We start from the raw sequence: 18,000 nt of genomic DNA, 5'->3' as shown, positions 1-18,000 counted from the left end.
CTTATGACGTCCTCCCATCAACATCGATCATACATTGAGTTTGACACCATGAATGAATGGACGACTTCCCCTGAGGACTGGACTGAAGACTCAACAGCACACCGCATTCGACAATGACTAGCCTTCTAAATCCCCCGGACATTGCAACAACCATGCTCCTTCATGGCTTAGCCAATGATCGTGCCGTGTCAAGGGCGCGTGTGCGTGATAAGAATGCCCCTCTATTCGTCGCGCGCCATTTCAAATCGCGGGCCTCTCATGGTGGGGTAATGAGTCGGGTCCTCCAAGATCTTCATGGCGCCGCATCTCACCCTTTTTTTTCACACTCCGATCTGGTCAGGAACGTCCATTGATAAGAGCATAAATACCACCAGGATATAAAGCATTGGACGGGAAGCTCTCCAACCAAGCAGCAGGACGGACATCTTTCCCCTGACCTCCACGACCAGTCATCATGGCCGTCGACCTACCCTCTACCTTTGATAGTAAGACGAGGCATCACCCATAAATCAAGATTCTATGCTGACCAGTCTCTCCCGTTCAGAGCCCGTGCATATCGGCTTCATTGGCGGCACTGGACTGTCCCAGCTGGACGGCTTCAAGACCGTTGCCGCGCTGAAGCCCATCACCCCCTGGGGCGCCCCGTCATCGCCCATCTTCATCCTGAGCCACAATGGGTTCAACATTGCCTTCCTCGCCCGCCACGGCGTGCACCACCAGCTGGCACCGCACGAGGTGCCGAACCGCGCCAACATGGCGGCCCTGCGCCACATTGGCGTCCGCTGCGTGGTGGCCTTCACCGCCGTGGGGTCCCTGCAGGAGGAGATCAAGCCCATGGACTTTGTCCTGCCGGACCAGGCCATTGACCGCACAAAGGGGATCCGTCCCTTTACGTTTTTCGAAAAAGGCGTCGTCGGCCACGTGGGGTTCGCTGACCCCTTTGATGGCGGCCTCGCGCAGGTCATCAAGACGTGTGCCGAGAGCCTCGAGGGCGATGGTGTCGTCTTGCACGACAAGGGCACCGTCGTATGCATCGGTACGTGCGCATTGCATCATGAGACATGCTGGGACTATCCACGCTCCCGTCTACTTGTCTCTTCTTCTGTCGTTGGAGACGGACTGGCTGACTGACACATCGAACAGAGGGACCCCAGTTCTCGACACGTGCCGAGTCCAACATGTACCGCGCGTGGGGTGGCTCTGTTATTAACATGTCCGCCCTCCCCGAGGCCAAGCTGGCTCGCGAGGCGGAACTTGCCTACCAGAGCATTTGCATGGCCACCGACTACGACTGCTGGCACTCGTCCGAGGACGTCAACGTGGAGCTGGTCATCAAGTACATGAAGGCCAACAGCCAGAATGCCAAGCGCCTCGTCGGCGCCGTCATGGAGCGCCTCTCGCAGGTCGAGCACAGCGACCTTGTGGCGGCGAAGCACTGGGTTGGGTATGCGCAAGGGGGTATTCAGTTCATGACCAAGTCCGAGGGTCGCGACGAAGAGGCCATGAAGCGCATCGAATACCTGTATCCTGACATCTGGAAGTCGTGAGAGACGAGACCCGATAGTAGATGATAGATGATAGAGAGAGAAATACAAAGACATCTAGACCCTTGAGGCGGGATAGACCTGGCTCATCGCTGACGAGTCTAGAACCGTTCAAGATGCTCCACAGGCCTCGACAGGTAGATCTAACTTAGTGCTTGGGCGAATATCACTCTCACGTGGGAGCATCTTGTCCGCCTGCCCCTCCATCTAGGAGTTCGTGACGATAGGCCGGACTAGGATAGCCTCGCGGCCGGTAGAGCCACACCTTCTGGCGTGTGGCAGCGTGACAGATGGAATCGCAAGTTCACAACCTGCCTGCCACACCACGCCATGCTTCGTGTTGCGCCGACCCCTTGCCTTGGGTCCTCCCCATGCACATCCCAGGCGGAGCGCCCTACGAGCCTAACGATCCCTTTAGCTCACGTACACATGGCAACTTGGCAAGTTGAAGATACCAAAGGAGATCCTGACTCGAGGTACGCAACTCCATTGACTTCGGATGGCTCTGGGTCAGTAAAGCCGTGTCATTCCCCGCTGACGTGCCCCGTAACGCCATGGGAGTCATCCCAGTAGTCGTTTGCGGATGGACCCTCCGCCTTTCCATGTGCGAGCAACGTCTGGTCTTTCAGTCGCAGGCCAGCCCTCTCCTCTGCTTCTGGCTGATGACTTCGCAATGCAACACTGCGGCGCGACAATGGCCAATGGGTGTGTGTGGATTCGTCTTTGGTGATGCCTGTCAGCCCGCATCCAAATAGTGCATGCAGCTGCGCGAAAAGAGAAGACTGCCACCCTCGCCACACCATCGAATCGCCCAGGGGTCGGGCAATTGCCAATGGAAAGGCAGACTTCCACACTGAGAATGCCTGTGGTCCGTATTTGACGGTTGTGGAATCCCTGCAGGGCTGAGGAAGCTTGGTCGACTGTGCATTGGAGCTGAGGGTGTTGCGGTCCGACCATGACACAGCGAGTCGCGCCGTAGAAATATGTACAGCAAGTATAATTATTAAATGCCATTGAATGCTGTTATCAAGCGGTAGGCTCAAATAGGGATAACAGAATGTGACGTGTCATCTCGTGCTGCCTCTTCGGTTTGACGTCTGCTGTAGTTATGCAGCACGGATACTCCGTAAGTGAATGTGAAAAGCCAACACGAGCTGCCGATTTCATCTCGTTGGTGAGAAAGGGTAATGCTGACGGCGATTTTCTTTCCTTGTTGGATCTCGGACGATGGGAGCCTCGTCACTGCTCGGCATGTGAACGGTGCGCCCTTTTGTCTCAACACGCGGCCACGGTCCTACGCAGCCGTGATGTATGGACAATTTTGAGTATCAGTGCTCGTACGCACTATTGCACTGTGGCGAAGAACTATGAGAATTCTGAGAGCATTTTTTCAGACGCCTTCCTCTCCACATGGCGCATCCTGCATGCTCCTGTGCTTCCATGCCAGTACCTAGCAGCGTAGCATCGTACGGAGTCCAGTACTACGTACTTTGTGCTCATTGCAGCACGGCAGTGGTGCGTGGGCATGCAAGCAAACAGGATTTGCAACGACTCACCGTACGGCGCCTGCAGGTCAACAAAACGGCGCGCGCGAGAGAAAAGGCGCTGTGAAGGTGCATGCGGGCGAGAGCTGAACATGTGGCCACGAAGGCATGGCCATGGAGAATTAGGCAATCGCTGGGTCTTGGGGTCCGCTCGTCACTCTCCACGACGTGTCGTCCCTTTGCCTTTGTGACGACTTGGCTTACGCCACGATACCTATCCTTATGTGTCATCTGCTCGAGCAGCGAGCGTATCATCGAGCGAGCATCTAGATCACCGAGCGGAACACTCCGAGTCAATCACCGACGGAAAGCTGCTTCTCCGCAATAGTCGGCGCTACGTACTGCATGATCCATACATGTGCATCGGCGAGCATAACAGGGGGTAACAGGTAGTTGCAGTCTGCGGGTCCGGGTCCAGAGTCCCCGACGGACAAACTGAAACGTGAACTGCACCGTGCCTTGTCGGCGGGGACGGCGAAAAAGCTTGTCGTCGTTCTCAGCCGCCTTTCGTAACGCCCGAGTCGAGTTGAGTACGTAGCTCTGCTAGAAACATTGCGTTGCCATTTGTGAGAGGAGTAATTAAAAAAAATATGAATGGTGTGGTGACCCCTTGGGTGATGGAAAGGATCGACCGACACAGACCCAATGGATTGAAGGCTGAAGCCGATCAGGAACTTGCGTTCGTAAGTTGCCCAGGGCCGGCCCGTGTGGATGTGGGCCCGTTCAAAGCTCGGTTTTTTTTTTTTCAAGGACCAGGGCCCGGGGGAAGCGGTTGGACGACTGTGGAGATTTGTTGTTGTTGACGTGTTGTTCACTGTCTGTCTCGAAGGCGTTGGCGAGAAACATCATCCAGAGGCGCGCCCAACAACCAACCATGTACATACACTCATCAGTGACCTTTGGCGGCCGACTGGATGCTGAAAATTGAAATGTCGCGCGGCTCCGCAGTAAAACTGGCACCTGCAGTGCGCACGTAAACGCAATGCGTGCGTGGAGAAAGGTCAAGGTCAAGGAGGCAAAATTGAGTTCCCCCCACGCCTCTTTCTGTTTCGTCACTCGTGTAGAATGCACGCGCACAGAGCGCGTTTGAAAGGAGGGAAAAAAAGCCATACGTTGAGGAAGAAGACGAAGAAGATTCGAAGGCTACGTCAGTACGTAGTAAGATAAGGTACCTAGGCCATCTGGATCTCCATCGCCCGCTGCTGGCCCGCGCGGGCGGGAGTTGCACATCCGCGAAAGGAGCACCGATATTAGGGCCACCCACCTGTGCTATCAAATGACTGGACGGATGAGCAAGGACGGATTGCCGAATATTGATTGCATTATTATGGATCTGAACAAAGTTGAAAGGCCCGGTAGCGTTCGGGTCCCTCTTGCTCCAAAGAAAACCTCAAAAGTGAAATCTACTCGTGACAACCGTCACGATGCGTAGCATTATTACTACATCGCTGCAGTCAACACGCCATTCAACCAAGTAGCCTGAAGGCGGATCATCGCCGTGAGCGGGCCAGTCTGCAGACGCGTCGTGCTTGGCTGGCGTCTTATTAGTCCGTCGCTACCAGCGAATTCGAGCGTGCATGGTGCCTTATTAAGTAGCCAGCTCGGAACGACGTCAGCTCGCGGCTGGAAAATCTATCCTAGCATGAGATTTGCATTGCATCTTCGTAAAAGAAGAGGCGAACGGGACAACCCGCTGATCATTTAATTAGTCCCCTCGATCCGACCCGCGTTGTCGATTTGGACAGGTCTTCGCTGACGTTGACAACAAGGTTCATTAGCAGCACAAGTGCCAGCCGGCCAGGAGACGTGTGTAAGCGACAGTCTTGTCAGCCTCGGACACGATCGTACTTGTCTTGTTGGTTCTGTTGGTTCTCAGTCGGTTAATTCCATGAGGCGTCAACTCGCGCTGGCGGAGTGACGACCAACAAACAATATTGGCGTCAACGATAGATTAAACACACATGTGTGCAGCATGTGCGCCGCATGTTGGTCGCTGCACAGACTTGGACGCAACGTTGAACATGCGAGCCACGGCATGACCTCCATATCTGGCGCGCGACACGCAACGCGAGGCTCGAGCACTCGTTAGTAACGGCGGACTGTAGTGATCAGCCATTAGTACGCAGTAGCTTCATTGTTCTTAGGGTCTTCGGGTGGCTTGGAGCTATCAATAGAATAACGACACAATTAGGTGAGGTCTCATGTTGCTGATGCACTACATGTAGTCTAGTGCGCCCGCTGGGCTAGAAAAGGCACTGTGCTAGCTAGTATACTGTATAATACCCCATATCGTACGCATCGTCAGCAGATTTCAGACTCGGTGCCTTTGCCCAGCCCTCTGTCCAGTGCCAATGTCCGCCCCCGTACGTAGCGCGCAGGCAGCAGCAACCGCTATCAGGGGCTCCGGAGTCCGGTCATTAGTCTCGACTGCTGGCCCCCGGACGCACCTCATAAAGACAAGCGCGTGCGTAGGCGCCTGTCTGTGCCTTAGCGTTGGCGTTGGGGTTTCAGATGATCGGGGAACCGTACGCACCTATTCGCTGCAATGTCAGTTTCTCACTCCATGCTCCATCAAGCTTGCGATTGATCCCATGATGAGGCTTTCGGTGACCCGTCACCCTTGTTGCCCAACACCCTCCCATTTCCTTGTCCTTGTCCATGCCTACTGCTAGCATGACTTGCATGTGCGTGGTGCTAGTGTCAAAAAAGGCGGGCCAGCCAACCCCTCTTCCCGTGCGGCCCATCCCTCGCCGTCCGCGAAGCCCTTTTGGCCCCCTCCAACAGGGGGGTGGGGCGGGTCTGCACAACGTACAATACGGTGCAGCAATGGAGAGCTGGACGAGTCCATCCTGGAGCGGATCGATGCATATCTTCGCATCCCAGAGACTGTCTCGTAGCTGCGAAATTTTTCACTCCGTCCAATTCTAGTCCAAAATAAGATGGATGAACGACACACGGGCAGGCTACAATACCAGTGCTAGGTTTTATTGAGAAGGGATCGTTATAAACACAATCTGATCCAGCTGTTTGTGGATGGAGCCTGGACCGCCGAGCCTCGAGCAGTGAGAAACGAGGAAACAACCAACAGGCGTCGTTTATAGTTGAGTATCCACCTGCAACAGGGTCGCCTGTGGTCGGATGGATATCTGTGATTGCAGCACTCCAGCCTAATAAAGCGAACATGCAGCCTATAGGCAGTTCGGTTCTCTCTGTACTTATTCCAGGGTTCGCTCCCATCAGGTACGTACCATGCAGTGCGCGGGTGTACGGTGGGTGTCCGCCGACTGGGACACTCCAATTTCATCATGGCTGCCATCCTCGGTTAGGACCTGGGCGCACTTGCCGTCCAGTCGTCTCTTGACTCTCCTCACTTCTCTCTATCGACGAGCCGTACTCCCCTCTTATCATACCGGAGGCCCATATGTTCTACTAGGGACCTGGCTCTCGTTTGCACCTTCCGCGGCTTCAATTGTTGACTCTGTCGCTTTGCTGGTCTGCTGCGCTGCTCCGAACAAAGGCCAGCACAGCACTGAGCTGCCTCACGCCTGTCCGCGCGCCGTGATCTCCCTCCTGTGGAGCGACAAAGACGACCCCGGCCAATCCCTCCAGCTCCGGTTGCAAGCTGCGCATGCATTTTTCCCCATATCGACAACTCGCACGCCGTACACCTTGTCTGCGTTACTCTGCACTTTAACAGCGCGTGATTCACCGGTCCGTGGTGAAGGTAAAACGGTAATCTTCCCGGAGGTATAAAGCCCCAGTTTGGCCGACCTCTGGAACGCTGGAATTTCCCCCCTCAACACCCAAAAGATCTTCGCAGCACCCTGCCTTTGCGCATTCAGTTCGACCGAACACACACGGACGATCAATTGACTGCCTCAACCTGCCATCCACATTTCCAAAGTCGGACAATGGCTGTCTTCTCCTTGCCGAGTCATGGCGAGGTCCTGGACATTGGCGGCAGTACGATGCGTGATGCCTGTGCCCAGATGATGTACCAGACCTTCGGGCCTACACGCGACCACAACAAGAGGTTATTCGGATTGGACGAGTCTCTGTACGATGGGACCGGATCGCTGTACTGGGCTGACATCATGTCCAAAGCCGAGTTTTACCAGACAAACGATGAAGTAGTTCTGTTGAAGCAAAATGGTCTGAGTATCATCCAGCGCCTTCCCGAAGGCGTCACCATGATCGATCTTGGAGCCGGGTAAGTGATGGAGGCGCCTGGTGGATCTGATCGCGCTGACCCTTGACGTTCAGAGACACTCGGAAGGTTCGCCACTTCCTCGCCGGATTCGAGAAGGTTAGCAAGTCCGCGACGTACCTCGGCCTCGACATCTCGAAAGAGTCATTGGACCACAACATCGAATACCTGGCGTCAATGGCCCGCGGCCATGCTGAGCCGATTGTCACCGTGGCCGGGCTGTGGGGTACCTTTGACGATTGCCTCGACCGTGTCAAACAAATACACGGCCCAAGGTTGTTCTTGTCTCTTGGCTCGGTCTTGTGTAACGACGAGTGGCTGGAAGCGATGAAGAAGATCAAGCAATGGGCATCTATCTTGCGTCCAGATGATATGCTCCTTGTCGGCATGGACGCGCATCTGGCGCCAGTGCATCGTCAGAAAATCAAGGTGGCGTACCACACACACCCCAGGCTGTGGGACGCTTTCTTCAGTCATGGTTTCAGAATGATGAACGAGTATGCTGGTGAGGAATGGTTCCGTGACGAGGATTGGGAGCGGCACGTCGACATCGAATGTGACGGAGTTGACCAGTCGACACCGTCAACGTCAACACGGCATCGCTTTTACTTTTGCGCAAAGCGTGACATCGTCCTCGGGACATCTGGAGGAATAATCCACGAGGGGGAGGAGATGGACTGGTTTGATTCGCACAAGTGGCGTCAGTCGGCAGTCGAAACCATGTTCAGCAAGGCTGGACTTGTCGTCACTCAGGTGTGGCAGGCGCCCAATTCGGAGTTCCGTGAGTTCATGACCAGATCCGAATCATTCACCGGTGACAACGTTAACAACCGATAGGACAATACCTAGTGAGACAGCCTAATGAGGCTGATCCACGAAGCGACGCCGACAGTGGGGTGTCGGGCATCAACTGAAGAGGTCGATATGGGATCGACCACCAAAAGCCACGTGAAGAGGGTGTCGTTGTTGCGTGGCGCTGGCAGCAGATCAAAGTAGACTGCTACAATTTGCGAACTCATCTTGCGCACGGCGTTGAGGCTTTGCTTTGGGTTCCTTTCATCTGCTTTCTTCAAGTCAAGCATAGCGTCATTGGCTCGCGTTCCTTGATCTCAGCAACTAGGCGTTCCCACCACGGGTCTCTGTCCGATATGGACGCTGGCAGACTGCGTGTGTTCAGAGGCAGGGCAGGCTCAACATTGTCGATCCACCTTCGGATCCTCCTGAGTGCGTTATACAAAGGCGGCACCGTCTGTGTGAGCAATCGCATTAGAATGTCAGATAAAACAGTAATAACAGGGGTTCTACATACACTTCGCGTTGAGGAAGCGATAACACCAGCGAACCATTCAGCTGCGACCTCACGGTGTCGGTTCTCGGTAGCTAGTAGCCCGAGATAGAAGACGGGAAACAAGGGCGCCTGAGCACTAAAGAATTTGCCATGCGTGGGTAGGATATGCACACAATTAGCCAATTCTGTCAGTGTCATCAGAACGTCTGGATGGTCTCTCGGCAACCTGCAGGGTCGTTAGTGTTTCGAGTTGATGTGGACTTGATCGCAGAGGACCACTGACCTGAGCAGCCGGCATTGGGCGTAGACTTTGGCTCCAAGCCTGTAAGCTTCGGCCGAAACAAAGGTCATTTCTGCCGGAGTCTGGATAACTTCTCGTCCAAGTGCAAAGTGGCTGTCGACCCAGTCCTTGGTTGGGGGCCCTTCCTTGGCCTCATCCCATGTCAAGCAGTTGGGGGCCCATTGACGCATATCCTTAAGACAATTTATGATATTTTCAACCTGGAGCATGTTGCCCCCGCTTGCATCGCTCTGGGACATGGCACCCGACCAAAGCGTGATCTGTCGCATCAGTTCGAGCAAGCGCCTGCACATTCCCACACCACCTTGGATTTGGTGCCTGTCTTTGATGTTGCCGTATCTCAGCCATCTGAAGCGGCTAGAGGCTTTGCTTCCATCGTACGTCGAGTACTGGAGCGCAGGCTCATAAGGGAGCATGGTCTCAGCTGTGATGATGCCGCGGGCAACGAGTTTGCACTGCGCAGCGCGTAATGACGACATCTGTACGTTCTCCGGATTATAGTAGCCGGCGTGAGGATTGTGGCGCTCAAGTAGCTGTTCGCAGCAGTACAGGGCATCCAGCCAAGGACAGTGGTCACGCATCTTGCGACGACGTTCAGGAAGGTTGGTCTAATACACGATTAGCTGGATGACGTTGGAAGCGCCAGTAGGGTTGCGCTCACATCCTGGATGACCAAAGCGATCAGGGTCGTGAGCGTGCAGTCCAATTGGGCGGAAGAGAGGAGTTGTCCAGAGTTGTACTGTTCGAACGATGCGTCAATGCCCTTGTTCGCTTCTTCCAAGAGATAGTTGGCAAGCCCAAGGCTACGCCGTGACGGTATCATGTCGATAATGTGGACGGCTGGAATGCTCATAAATGCGTGATAAACGTAGCGGTTTTGTCCCAAGAGTAGAAAGTCCTCCTGCCATACATTGTCGGCACCACGAATACTGCGTCCTGGTAACCAGTTGCGACAGTCTGTTTTGTTAGCGAAGCAACTTCCCCGTCCAGCTAGAATGAACTTACAGAAAGCGAAGAACACTAGCTCATCAGGACTGCCGCGCTCGAGCATCCTCCTCGTCATGGGATTTGTGCTGACTTGAATGAGGCCAAGGGAGCGCTGCACACTCTTCCTAAGATTTTCGCCATTTGCAGCTTCTGCGGAGGACATTCCGTTCCTCGACAAAGCGAGAGCAGCTGCGTCGCGGTGATCTTGCTCCAGCTGTCGCAGTGTGTCATCAGATCTCGTGCAGGCTTCAGCATGGTCAAGCTCTTCCACTTCAGAGCCATCAGAATCTGACGAGTTTGCCTCATGAATTGTGGAACTTGCACGACGTCTGCTGGTATCGATGCCCCAGGACTTGTGCCGAACGATGGGGCCTGCAACCTCCTGACTGGAGGACCCAGCAGGAAGTCGAGGATTCTCATACTTGATGTACCCATGTTGTCGGCTCTTGGTGAGCCTGAAGCGGGGATTGAGTTTGAAGCTTCCGAATGTGCCCCGGCAACTTCTGAACGGGTTCTCGAGCTTCCTTGGCGGGAGCGTGCCCAGTACTTGGTGATTGGATGCAGTGTCATTCACAGCCAACGGGGCTTCAGCGACTGATGGTGCCGTTTGCACCATGTCTGTATGCACTACACGGTGGTTGTGCACATTTGGCTGAGAGTACATCGCATTGCCATTGTCAGAGCCTGAAGCGGCAGTAAGCAGGTGAATCCACGCATCGCAATTCTATCACGACTCACCAATGCTGGAACCGGGTAGAGACATGGAGAATCCATTGGCGGGTGTAAACGACATGTGCGAACCCGATGGCGATGCTTCCGTGGAAAGCACACCCAAAGACGATTGGCTAAGCATATCGATTCCACCGAAGGCATGCGTCGACGCTTCAAAAGGTGAGGCAAGAGCGAGATGACCATTGTTGTGGCCCGGGTTGGGTTTTATCAACGACTGGTGGTAGAACATGTCGCCGTTGTGTATGTGCGTTGCTTCGTGCGCTCCAGGCCAATTCACCTGGATTTCGCCGTGGTGCAGTGACTGTACCCAGGCCTCGTCGCTCGTGGTGAAAGGCGTCGGGTTGTGTCCTACATGATGTCCCGCATGCTGTGCAAGCTGAGGGCCGCCGAAAGTCAGAGATTGGTGGGCTGAATGACTCGAACCTAGAGGCCGCTGGAACGGCTGCGACAGCTTTTGGCGCTTCGCAGGACGGTTCGAGTCGTCTTGCGCCTGTCTGATCATGTGAGAGAGACTGGCGACAAGGGAGCGTTGATGCTATACCCCCTTATTGCCGGCTACTGCTAGTACGTAATTCTTGCTCCCTGCATAGACGGCGGATAGGGCCCGGAACTGAGCACATGCAGGGCTCAGGGCAACAGCCCAGGGCCTTTGAATGATAGTCCTTGAACGGACGAACGCGTGTTGAAGCCGAAGCACGCGTTGCCGTAGATCGAACCAGGCCGTCAGGCTGTTCGCCAGTGCCCTGGTCTGCCGAGCGACTGGAGTCAGAGATTAGCCAGTGTAAAGTGAGCGTGGCCAGGTCGAGGTTGGGTGAGTAAAGAGACGACAACTTCGGAATGTTTTGTCAAGTAGGGAAGAGATGACAAGGGACTGCTGCAGTGTGATACGCAGGTGGGCAGACTGGTAATAAGCGGGCAGCGACAACCGAGCACACCCTGCAGCGTTGCTGGTTCTGGACGTGGGTAACGCGCTGCCGTCGCTGGCAGAGGGGTTGCAGAAGAACAGCAGGAACGATCGGGTGCAGAGCCACGAAAGAGAAGGGAGGTTTGGAGGCTGTGACCGGATTTTGAGATGGCTCCTGTATTGTGTAACAAGAAGGATCGTGGAAGTGATTCGGGTTGAAATGAGGGGGGATCCCCTTATGATAGTGGCATTGAGCCTACGGGGATAGCAATTAGTAGTTCGGCCCTAGAACAAGCGGCCTGCAACTACCCAGTGCCTCTTTTGGATGGCACAAAGTGCCTGAGCCCAGTGTCACTCAAAGCGTGCTCAGTAATCCCAATGATCAAAAGCCAGGGTGAGTGCTTCGGGGGGCGGGGGAGGGCAAAGGTCGTCGGGAAAGAGCAAGGGCACCGTCAGTCCGGCCACACCAAATGAGAAGGGCAACGGCTAGTCAGTCGACCGGTCAGACCGTCAGAGGTGCTTGTCAATCGTCGAATGAAAATGTGGACATGCGTACTTGGGCAGGGGAGAGGCCTGCATGGCCGATATCCAATTGGGATGAACGCGCGCGACAACATGCGTTGCGACCATGTAGATACAGTAAAGGAAGAATAGAACAGTACGTACATACAGTAGGAGATGCGAGCAGAGACGGGTGCGTGCGTTGCGGCTACCAGCAGCTGTGATTGCTTGTTTGCCTGTGCGTCCAGATACTGAACGCGGCTGCCGCGTCTCTTCACCGGTTCGTTGTCAATATCGACAGATCCAAGACCGACTGGAGCGAAACCCGTCTCGTGTGGATGAACAGAGGCGAAAGGTACTCTTGAGCGAGGAGTGAGTGAGTGGGCTGATCGCTGTTTGTTGGAGCTGTTCTTGTCGCTTCAGTCTTGATGTTGTTGAGTGTAGGATAAAGCAGCACAATCAAGAGAAACTTTGGATGTTAGGCGATGTGCGGTGAACGCACGCGAGAGTCCGACAAATTTCGCGCAGATGCTCTGGCATTCTAGTAGATCTATCGCAATGCTCTTGGCTACCATTGCTTTTGCGGTCGACCCTTTCACCCTTGTTATTTGTCTCAGTTGCTCGGCATTCGTCCAAACAATACTTGGCTTCAGCTCATTTCCAACCACTGCGAAGTGAAATTCTTCTGCAAGATGAGCCCAGGTGGTTGGTTCAGCTTGACACGACTTCCCCACGGTGGCGCCAGATCTGCATTCCCGTGACCTGGAATGTCCCGCTCGCCGACCAGCCCACGGTGCCAGGGGTAGTGGGCCCTGTCGGGGACCATCAGCAGCCTCACGATCGCCGCGAATTTGGGGAGGGGCTTGCGATCGCGAAGGCGAAATGCACTCAATACTTATTACTTGCTACAAGCCTCAAAAGCGCAGGTCTTGCGACCTAATAAGCTAGGCTGTTGGTGTGACGAGGAACCATGAAACGTACCTTTCAAAACACGTTGAGTGAGGCAGAGGGTGGCGACCGGCGCCCATCGTAGCTTCTTCCACTGCAGTCCAGTCGCTCATCAATTGAAGAGTCGATGCTTACCTGGTAGTTGCTCACCGTACATAATAGTATTTCACGGCGGTGGATGGAGGGGTCACGGCCGAGGTCCCGTAGATACGTGTTTGCAGATTATTAAACAATGCCGCTGCAAATTCGAGTCCCCTTGATCAGTTGATAATAAGCCTGCTGCACAGTCTGGTTCCCACGGGCCACGGTACGGCTTATCGCGGGATGGCTGGCGGGATGAGCCTTGCGGCAGCGATACACTACGGGTACGTGCTTGTTGGTCACGTCCACTATTACGATGATCAGCTGTAAATCTGGAGCTCTGATCTCCAGCATGACTCATAGTACCAAGAAAGGATCGACACTGTGCGGTAACACTGTCTTGCCAGGCCCTCGACTCTGCTCACGGTCGGGCAGACATGTTGTCGTCTCTTCTCTCACCGACATTTGGCATCGTCGTCTCTTGTCTCGTGTCTATAGCCCTAACTTTGAAGCCGGCTGTCGCGAGGTCGATGACACGGTCTCGTAGGACGTTGACGCTGCCAACCGCACTATAGTAGTCGTCCGGGGCTGCATCGGCCGACCCTGACCTCAACAGCCATCGCGACTTTGTGAAGGTCGAAAACTGATAGTCAAACAGCGTGTGTGGCGTGTGACGGACAGTTTATGGTGTGCTTTCTTCTGGTTCATTGCATTGGCTGATGCTCCGGAGCCATCCCACACTGAGGACTCCGAATTTCTAGTACTGTTGAGCAAGTCTGTTTTACTGCCACGTTGGTGCCATCTGCGTGTCACTGACAAGATACAGGTCGCACAGGCTGTCATTTAGTGGAACGCTGAGGGCCCATCAGCTATGAGCAGCATGTCTGATCCGCACAAGCCTTTCGCGGGGCCTCTGCCACCATTGCCATCAGCATCAACCTCTCTCCCGAGTATCCACTATGTCGAAGGTCCCTTTTACTCGGCTCTTCACCAGGCGTGGGACACCACAGCTACTACGTCGAGTAAGTCTCCCTTTAGCGATGAGCTTCGCGCAGCCCTCGACAAGGCCGAGGAGAAGACCAAAGTCAATCTGCCTGGTCGATCAAGATCCTATCACGACGAGCAGCTTAACAAAATGGAAGAGGTGGGCGAATACATACTGTGGACATCCCTGGTACTGGAGAGGCTCACAGCCGAGTTTGTCGAAGGACGATATCTCGCGGACACCATTGATGAGCTTCGTAAACGCTTATGGGAAGATGACTTATCGACAATGACTGTCAATGCGAGCGTAAGCAAGTTGAGGTGAGCCGCCTCCCATTCAGAGTCGACCTGTGGAATTACTCACTCAGGGACTAGGAAAATGAAAGAAGAGACACAGCGCCACGCAGAGGAGATGAAACGAATATGGCTGCCATCAAACTACGGGCCTCCGATTGAGACGGAACGCACGCAACTGAAATTCCGGCAAAGTGCATACTCTTATCACAACAAAGATCCTCGCTCTCACCGAGACTCCATGATGAGTGGAACATCAACTGCTGGGCCGGGCACGCACGAGTCACCCGCTGATCTAGGGGACTCGGACGGAACCAGCGAAACAGACAGTGAGACTGAAGATTGGTTCAACAAGACCATCGAGACGCAACTCAACAAGCGTGGCAAGGGCGAGTGGAGATGCGTGAGGGGCCTCAAATGTAAACAGGGCGGCGTTGTCGATGGAGTTGTGAGGGTCTTTGAGCGTCACTCTGAGTTCAAGTGAGTCCCAAGCACTGACAGGCACTGTCAAGCACGAGGCATGGTAGGCTAAGCTGACATTGCAAATAGAACACACTGTCGGAAACACAGCAAGCCCTTCCGGTGCGAACTACCAAATTGTCCGAAGTTCCCTAACGGACGAAAATTTGGCCGGAAAGACGGCTTGGAGAGGCATCAGAAGACTCTGCACAGGCAAGACATAGGGAAGCAGGCTCGCCGCCAAACCACAACGAGCAGCTCCAGTGTCGCATCACCAATGGCTCCCGGACCGCCCAGTGGCACATTCTACCTCGCAACAGAAATGGAAGGCATACAAAGGTGACCGGCTGGCGCCAGAGGGTCGTCGTCAGTGCCGACAGCGTGAATGTATAGTGGCGCCTACTGCAGTGCCCTATGGGTCGTCCTCTTTGTTAGCATCGGGGCACCTGGGAGTGCCCTAGACCCCTACGCGTCCACCCACCTTTGGGTTTCATATCGATTTTGGCGGTGACTATGTTTCTGTTGGCGGATCCTACACTCGATTGGTTGCATATGGCGTTTGCTTGGAAATCGACATGGCATGGTGCTCATAATCACGTACCTTACTTAGGCAGACATGGATCGGAACGAATTGTTTCATTGGTTTATCCTGCCTTAGATGGCAAGAATGAGGTGCTTCTTACTACTTAGGTAGTACCTACCTTAATTAAGGCACCTGACTTGGTTACTCTCACCATCTACAAAACACCTACTACTAATCGTTTTTCCCACACACCTGGTAGATTCCACGGGGTGAGCGCAGGGATCCAGCCCCCATGCATTTGTCCATTAACTGCCCCATTCAGCACTCGACTCAGGGTCACATCACGAACGTCGCATGCGACACACAAAAGCAAACCCTTCCCCCACGCACACCGCCAGGAGTCCAGGACGTACATGTTCGAGACAAAATTTCCGGGCGAGCGTAGGAGCAGATTCATGCGTTGGCCCTTGCAGACCGCCCAATATACGATGGGACAAATCACCAGAGAGGGTGTCGCCTTGGCTCCTTATCGTACGCATACGGTTCTTACGGTCTTGCCCCATCCTAGTTGCGACGAAGACCCGCACGGTCAGCGCGGAGCCGCGGACGGCGGACCCCTGCGGCCCTGCCTCTCGTCACAACCGAGCAAAGCTTTGAAAGCCAGCATAGTATGCAGCACCACTACCATGAGCACATGCATTCGGCTGGGTGCATGTTTGCTGCCAGCCTTCCATCACCGGTCAATGGAGCCTTGCGTGCTGTCGAGATCTAGCTCGGTCAAAAGAAGTCCGTGGCTCCTGTCATTGGATCTCCACCCTGGTGGATGCCAATCATCCGGAAAGACGTCCATGCACAGTATTAGAGTGCCGCTGGATCTCTGGCTTGAGAACGTGAGCTTGTGTGTGAAGTATTGGATGGACATGGTTTTCACGAGCGAGGCAAGTAATTCGGAAGCGCATAGTCTGTCCCGGTGTCGGCCCGTCCCGACAGATTCAACGTCTTCCCGAGGTCAGGTCCTATGAAGGAAAAGTCACAGAAATCGCCAACGGGCTTCCTTAGACCGGTTACTCCCGTGGAAGCGAGTCCATGGTGCGTCGCACAAGATCCGTCATTGTGCGTCAGCTGCATTCGGAGCGGCCAAAAATACTCAACACTCAATATATCTGCAGTATGTTGTGCTACAGTTCAAAGGGGGGCTGCGGCAGCATGCAGATACCCTGGTCTCGCGTGGCCTTGCGACTACATGTACGTACCTCTCAACATGCGGCAGTCCAGCCCTCTTAATTACTATAGTACTATCCGCAACACCCCCACACTAAGAGTTCTTGAGCCTTGCGTTGTTCATGAACGAGATGCAGGAGGACGAGGTCACGACTTGCCAGCTTCTCCGCTTGAGTACATGACGGATACAGCCACCTGTAAGCTGGGTCTTCCTCACAAAGATCCGGCTTCACAGCGCCCTGAATGCCTATGTCGTTCTAGCCTTGAGGATGTGTACCAATGGACAGCAAGGGTCTTTATAATTAACGTAGCCTCGCGCATCCCCTCCTTCCCAGGTGAGAATCAGTTGGTTCGACTGTAGGCTTTAGGTTAGAGGTTCGGCTACGTGCAGTGGTAATATGCAGTGGCGCCGGCAATACCAGCAATGTCAGACTGCCGCGCTTCCGCAGACAGATGCGAGGGTGTGCGAAGAAGTGTCGACAACTGGACAAGACTTCTTCATCGAGGTTATCTCTGATCAAGCCACATCCAGGGTCCCTCTCCACTGCAGCTCGAATCGTGGGCTTGATTCAACTGTGTGTGCCCTTTGCACGCATAATGCACGTGTCCGCAAGTAGGTGCGGTCAGGAGACATGGAGGCTAAGGCGCCCTCAAGGACCAGAACCACCAGGTGGGAGGCTCTGATTGTCCTTGTCGTCGGCATCTTACCTCTGGACGCAGCATGTCGCATCGGAGCACTCGGGCGACCTGGAAATGGGAACGACGGAGGAAAGGAGAGAAGAGACAACATTATTATGGTGGGGCGGCGCGACAGAGATTTGGGGACTTGCACCGGGACCCCTGGCAAGAAAGCTGATAGGCTCTGGGGGCGCTCGTGGGGGTGAACGCAGAAAACGGGACTTGTCTCCTTGTTCAACACTTTGGGCTTCGAGCTGTCAGAAGCAAGAAGGCAAAGTCGATCATTCGGAACCTCCCCATGCGTTTCAGGTGGCATTGAAGCAGACAGCGAAGCAATTTGATAACCAACGAAAGCAAAGCTCACCATACACCACGGTCGGCGATCAGCAAACATCCGTCAGTCGTTTGATGCTCTCTTGCCCAGCTCCCGCCATTCCAACCGCACGTATATACTTAGTCTAATAGAAGATCAATGAAAGTAGCGATTCTCGAAGCGAGGATGTCGCTTCTTGACGCAGTGGCCCGAAAAACGTCGCATTGCGCAGAAATGGGTTGCGGCACGCGGGTTTGTCGATGTCAGGATTGGGTCTGACCCTACGCAGGAACTGGTGTAGTTGCTTTTGTCAACTAGCCGTTTCGGAAGAAGGTTGGCTAATGATGAGGTCACGAAACTTGACGAAATAACATGTATTAACTAGGTAATAGGCGACCTATGCATGGACATGGATGGGCCAGGTGTCCTAGCGTTCGTTGCTTTTCCGCGAAGAAGGCTGCTCACTTATTACTTCTGGGCGGGGCGCATGC

The 18,000-nt window shown here is 54.3% G+C and overlaps 4 protein-coding genes across 4 annotated transcripts; 3 read left to right on the top strand and 1 right to left on the bottom strand.

Annotated features, from left to right (window-relative positions):
* Nucleotides 1-454: 454 nt before the first annotated feature.
* F5Z01DRAFT_681256 (S-methyl-5'-thioadenosine phosphorylase) lies at nucleotides 455-1,547 on the top strand (the record flags this gene model as incomplete). The annotated part of the gene is made up of 3 exons (XM_046265668.1): nucleotides 455-485; nucleotides 545-1,036; nucleotides 1,144-1,547. The coding sequence occupies 3 exons, from the start codon at nucleotides 455-457 to the stop codon at nucleotides 1,545-1,547; spliced, it is 927 nt and encodes a 308-aa protein (XP_046118610.1).
* A 5,115-nt stretch (nucleotides 1,548-6,662) lies between these two features.
* On the top strand, nucleotides 6,663-8,287 carry F5Z01DRAFT_87060 (uncharacterized protein). The gene is made up of 3 exons (XM_046267193.1): nucleotides 6,663-7,298; nucleotides 7,352-8,076; nucleotides 8,133-8,287. The coding sequence occupies exons 1-3, from the start codon at nucleotides 7,000-7,002 to the stop codon at nucleotides 8,207-8,209; spliced, it is 1,101 nt and encodes a 366-aa protein (XP_046118609.1). The 5' UTR covers nucleotides 6,663-6,999; the 3' UTR covers nucleotides 8,210-8,287.
* A 77-nt stretch (nucleotides 8,288-8,364) lies between these two features.
* On the bottom strand, nucleotides 8,365-11,105 carry F5Z01DRAFT_673831 (uncharacterized protein; the record flags this gene model as incomplete). Its single annotated transcript, XM_046264979.1, has 6 exons — nucleotides 8,365-8,544; nucleotides 8,605-8,809; nucleotides 8,867-9,492; nucleotides 9,546-9,841; nucleotides 9,890-10,555; nucleotides 10,610-11,105. The coding sequence occupies 6 exons, from the start codon at nucleotides 11,103-11,105 to the stop codon at nucleotides 8,365-8,367; spliced, it is 2,469 nt and encodes an 822-aa protein (XP_046118608.1).
* Nucleotides 11,106-13,917: 2,812 nt separating this feature from the next.
* F5Z01DRAFT_673830 (uncharacterized protein) lies at nucleotides 13,918-14,799 on the top strand (the record flags this gene model as incomplete). Its single annotated transcript, XM_046264978.1, has 2 exons — nucleotides 13,918-14,342; nucleotides 14,397-14,799. The coding sequence occupies 2 exons, from the start codon at nucleotides 13,918-13,920 to the stop codon at nucleotides 14,797-14,799; spliced, it is 828 nt and encodes a 275-aa protein (XP_046118607.1).
* Between the last annotated feature and the right edge of the window lie 3,201 nt (nucleotides 14,800-18,000).

Source organism: Emericellopsis atlantica (assembly GCF_019669845.1).
Source record: "Emericellopsis atlantica unplaced genomic scaffold F5Z01scaffold_12, whole genome shotgun sequence".
Taxonomy (NCBI): Eukaryota; Fungi; Ascomycota; class Sordariomycetes; order Hypocreales; family Bionectriaceae; genus Emericellopsis; species Emericellopsis atlantica.
This window is presented reverse-complemented; position numbering and strand designations above follow the sequence as displayed.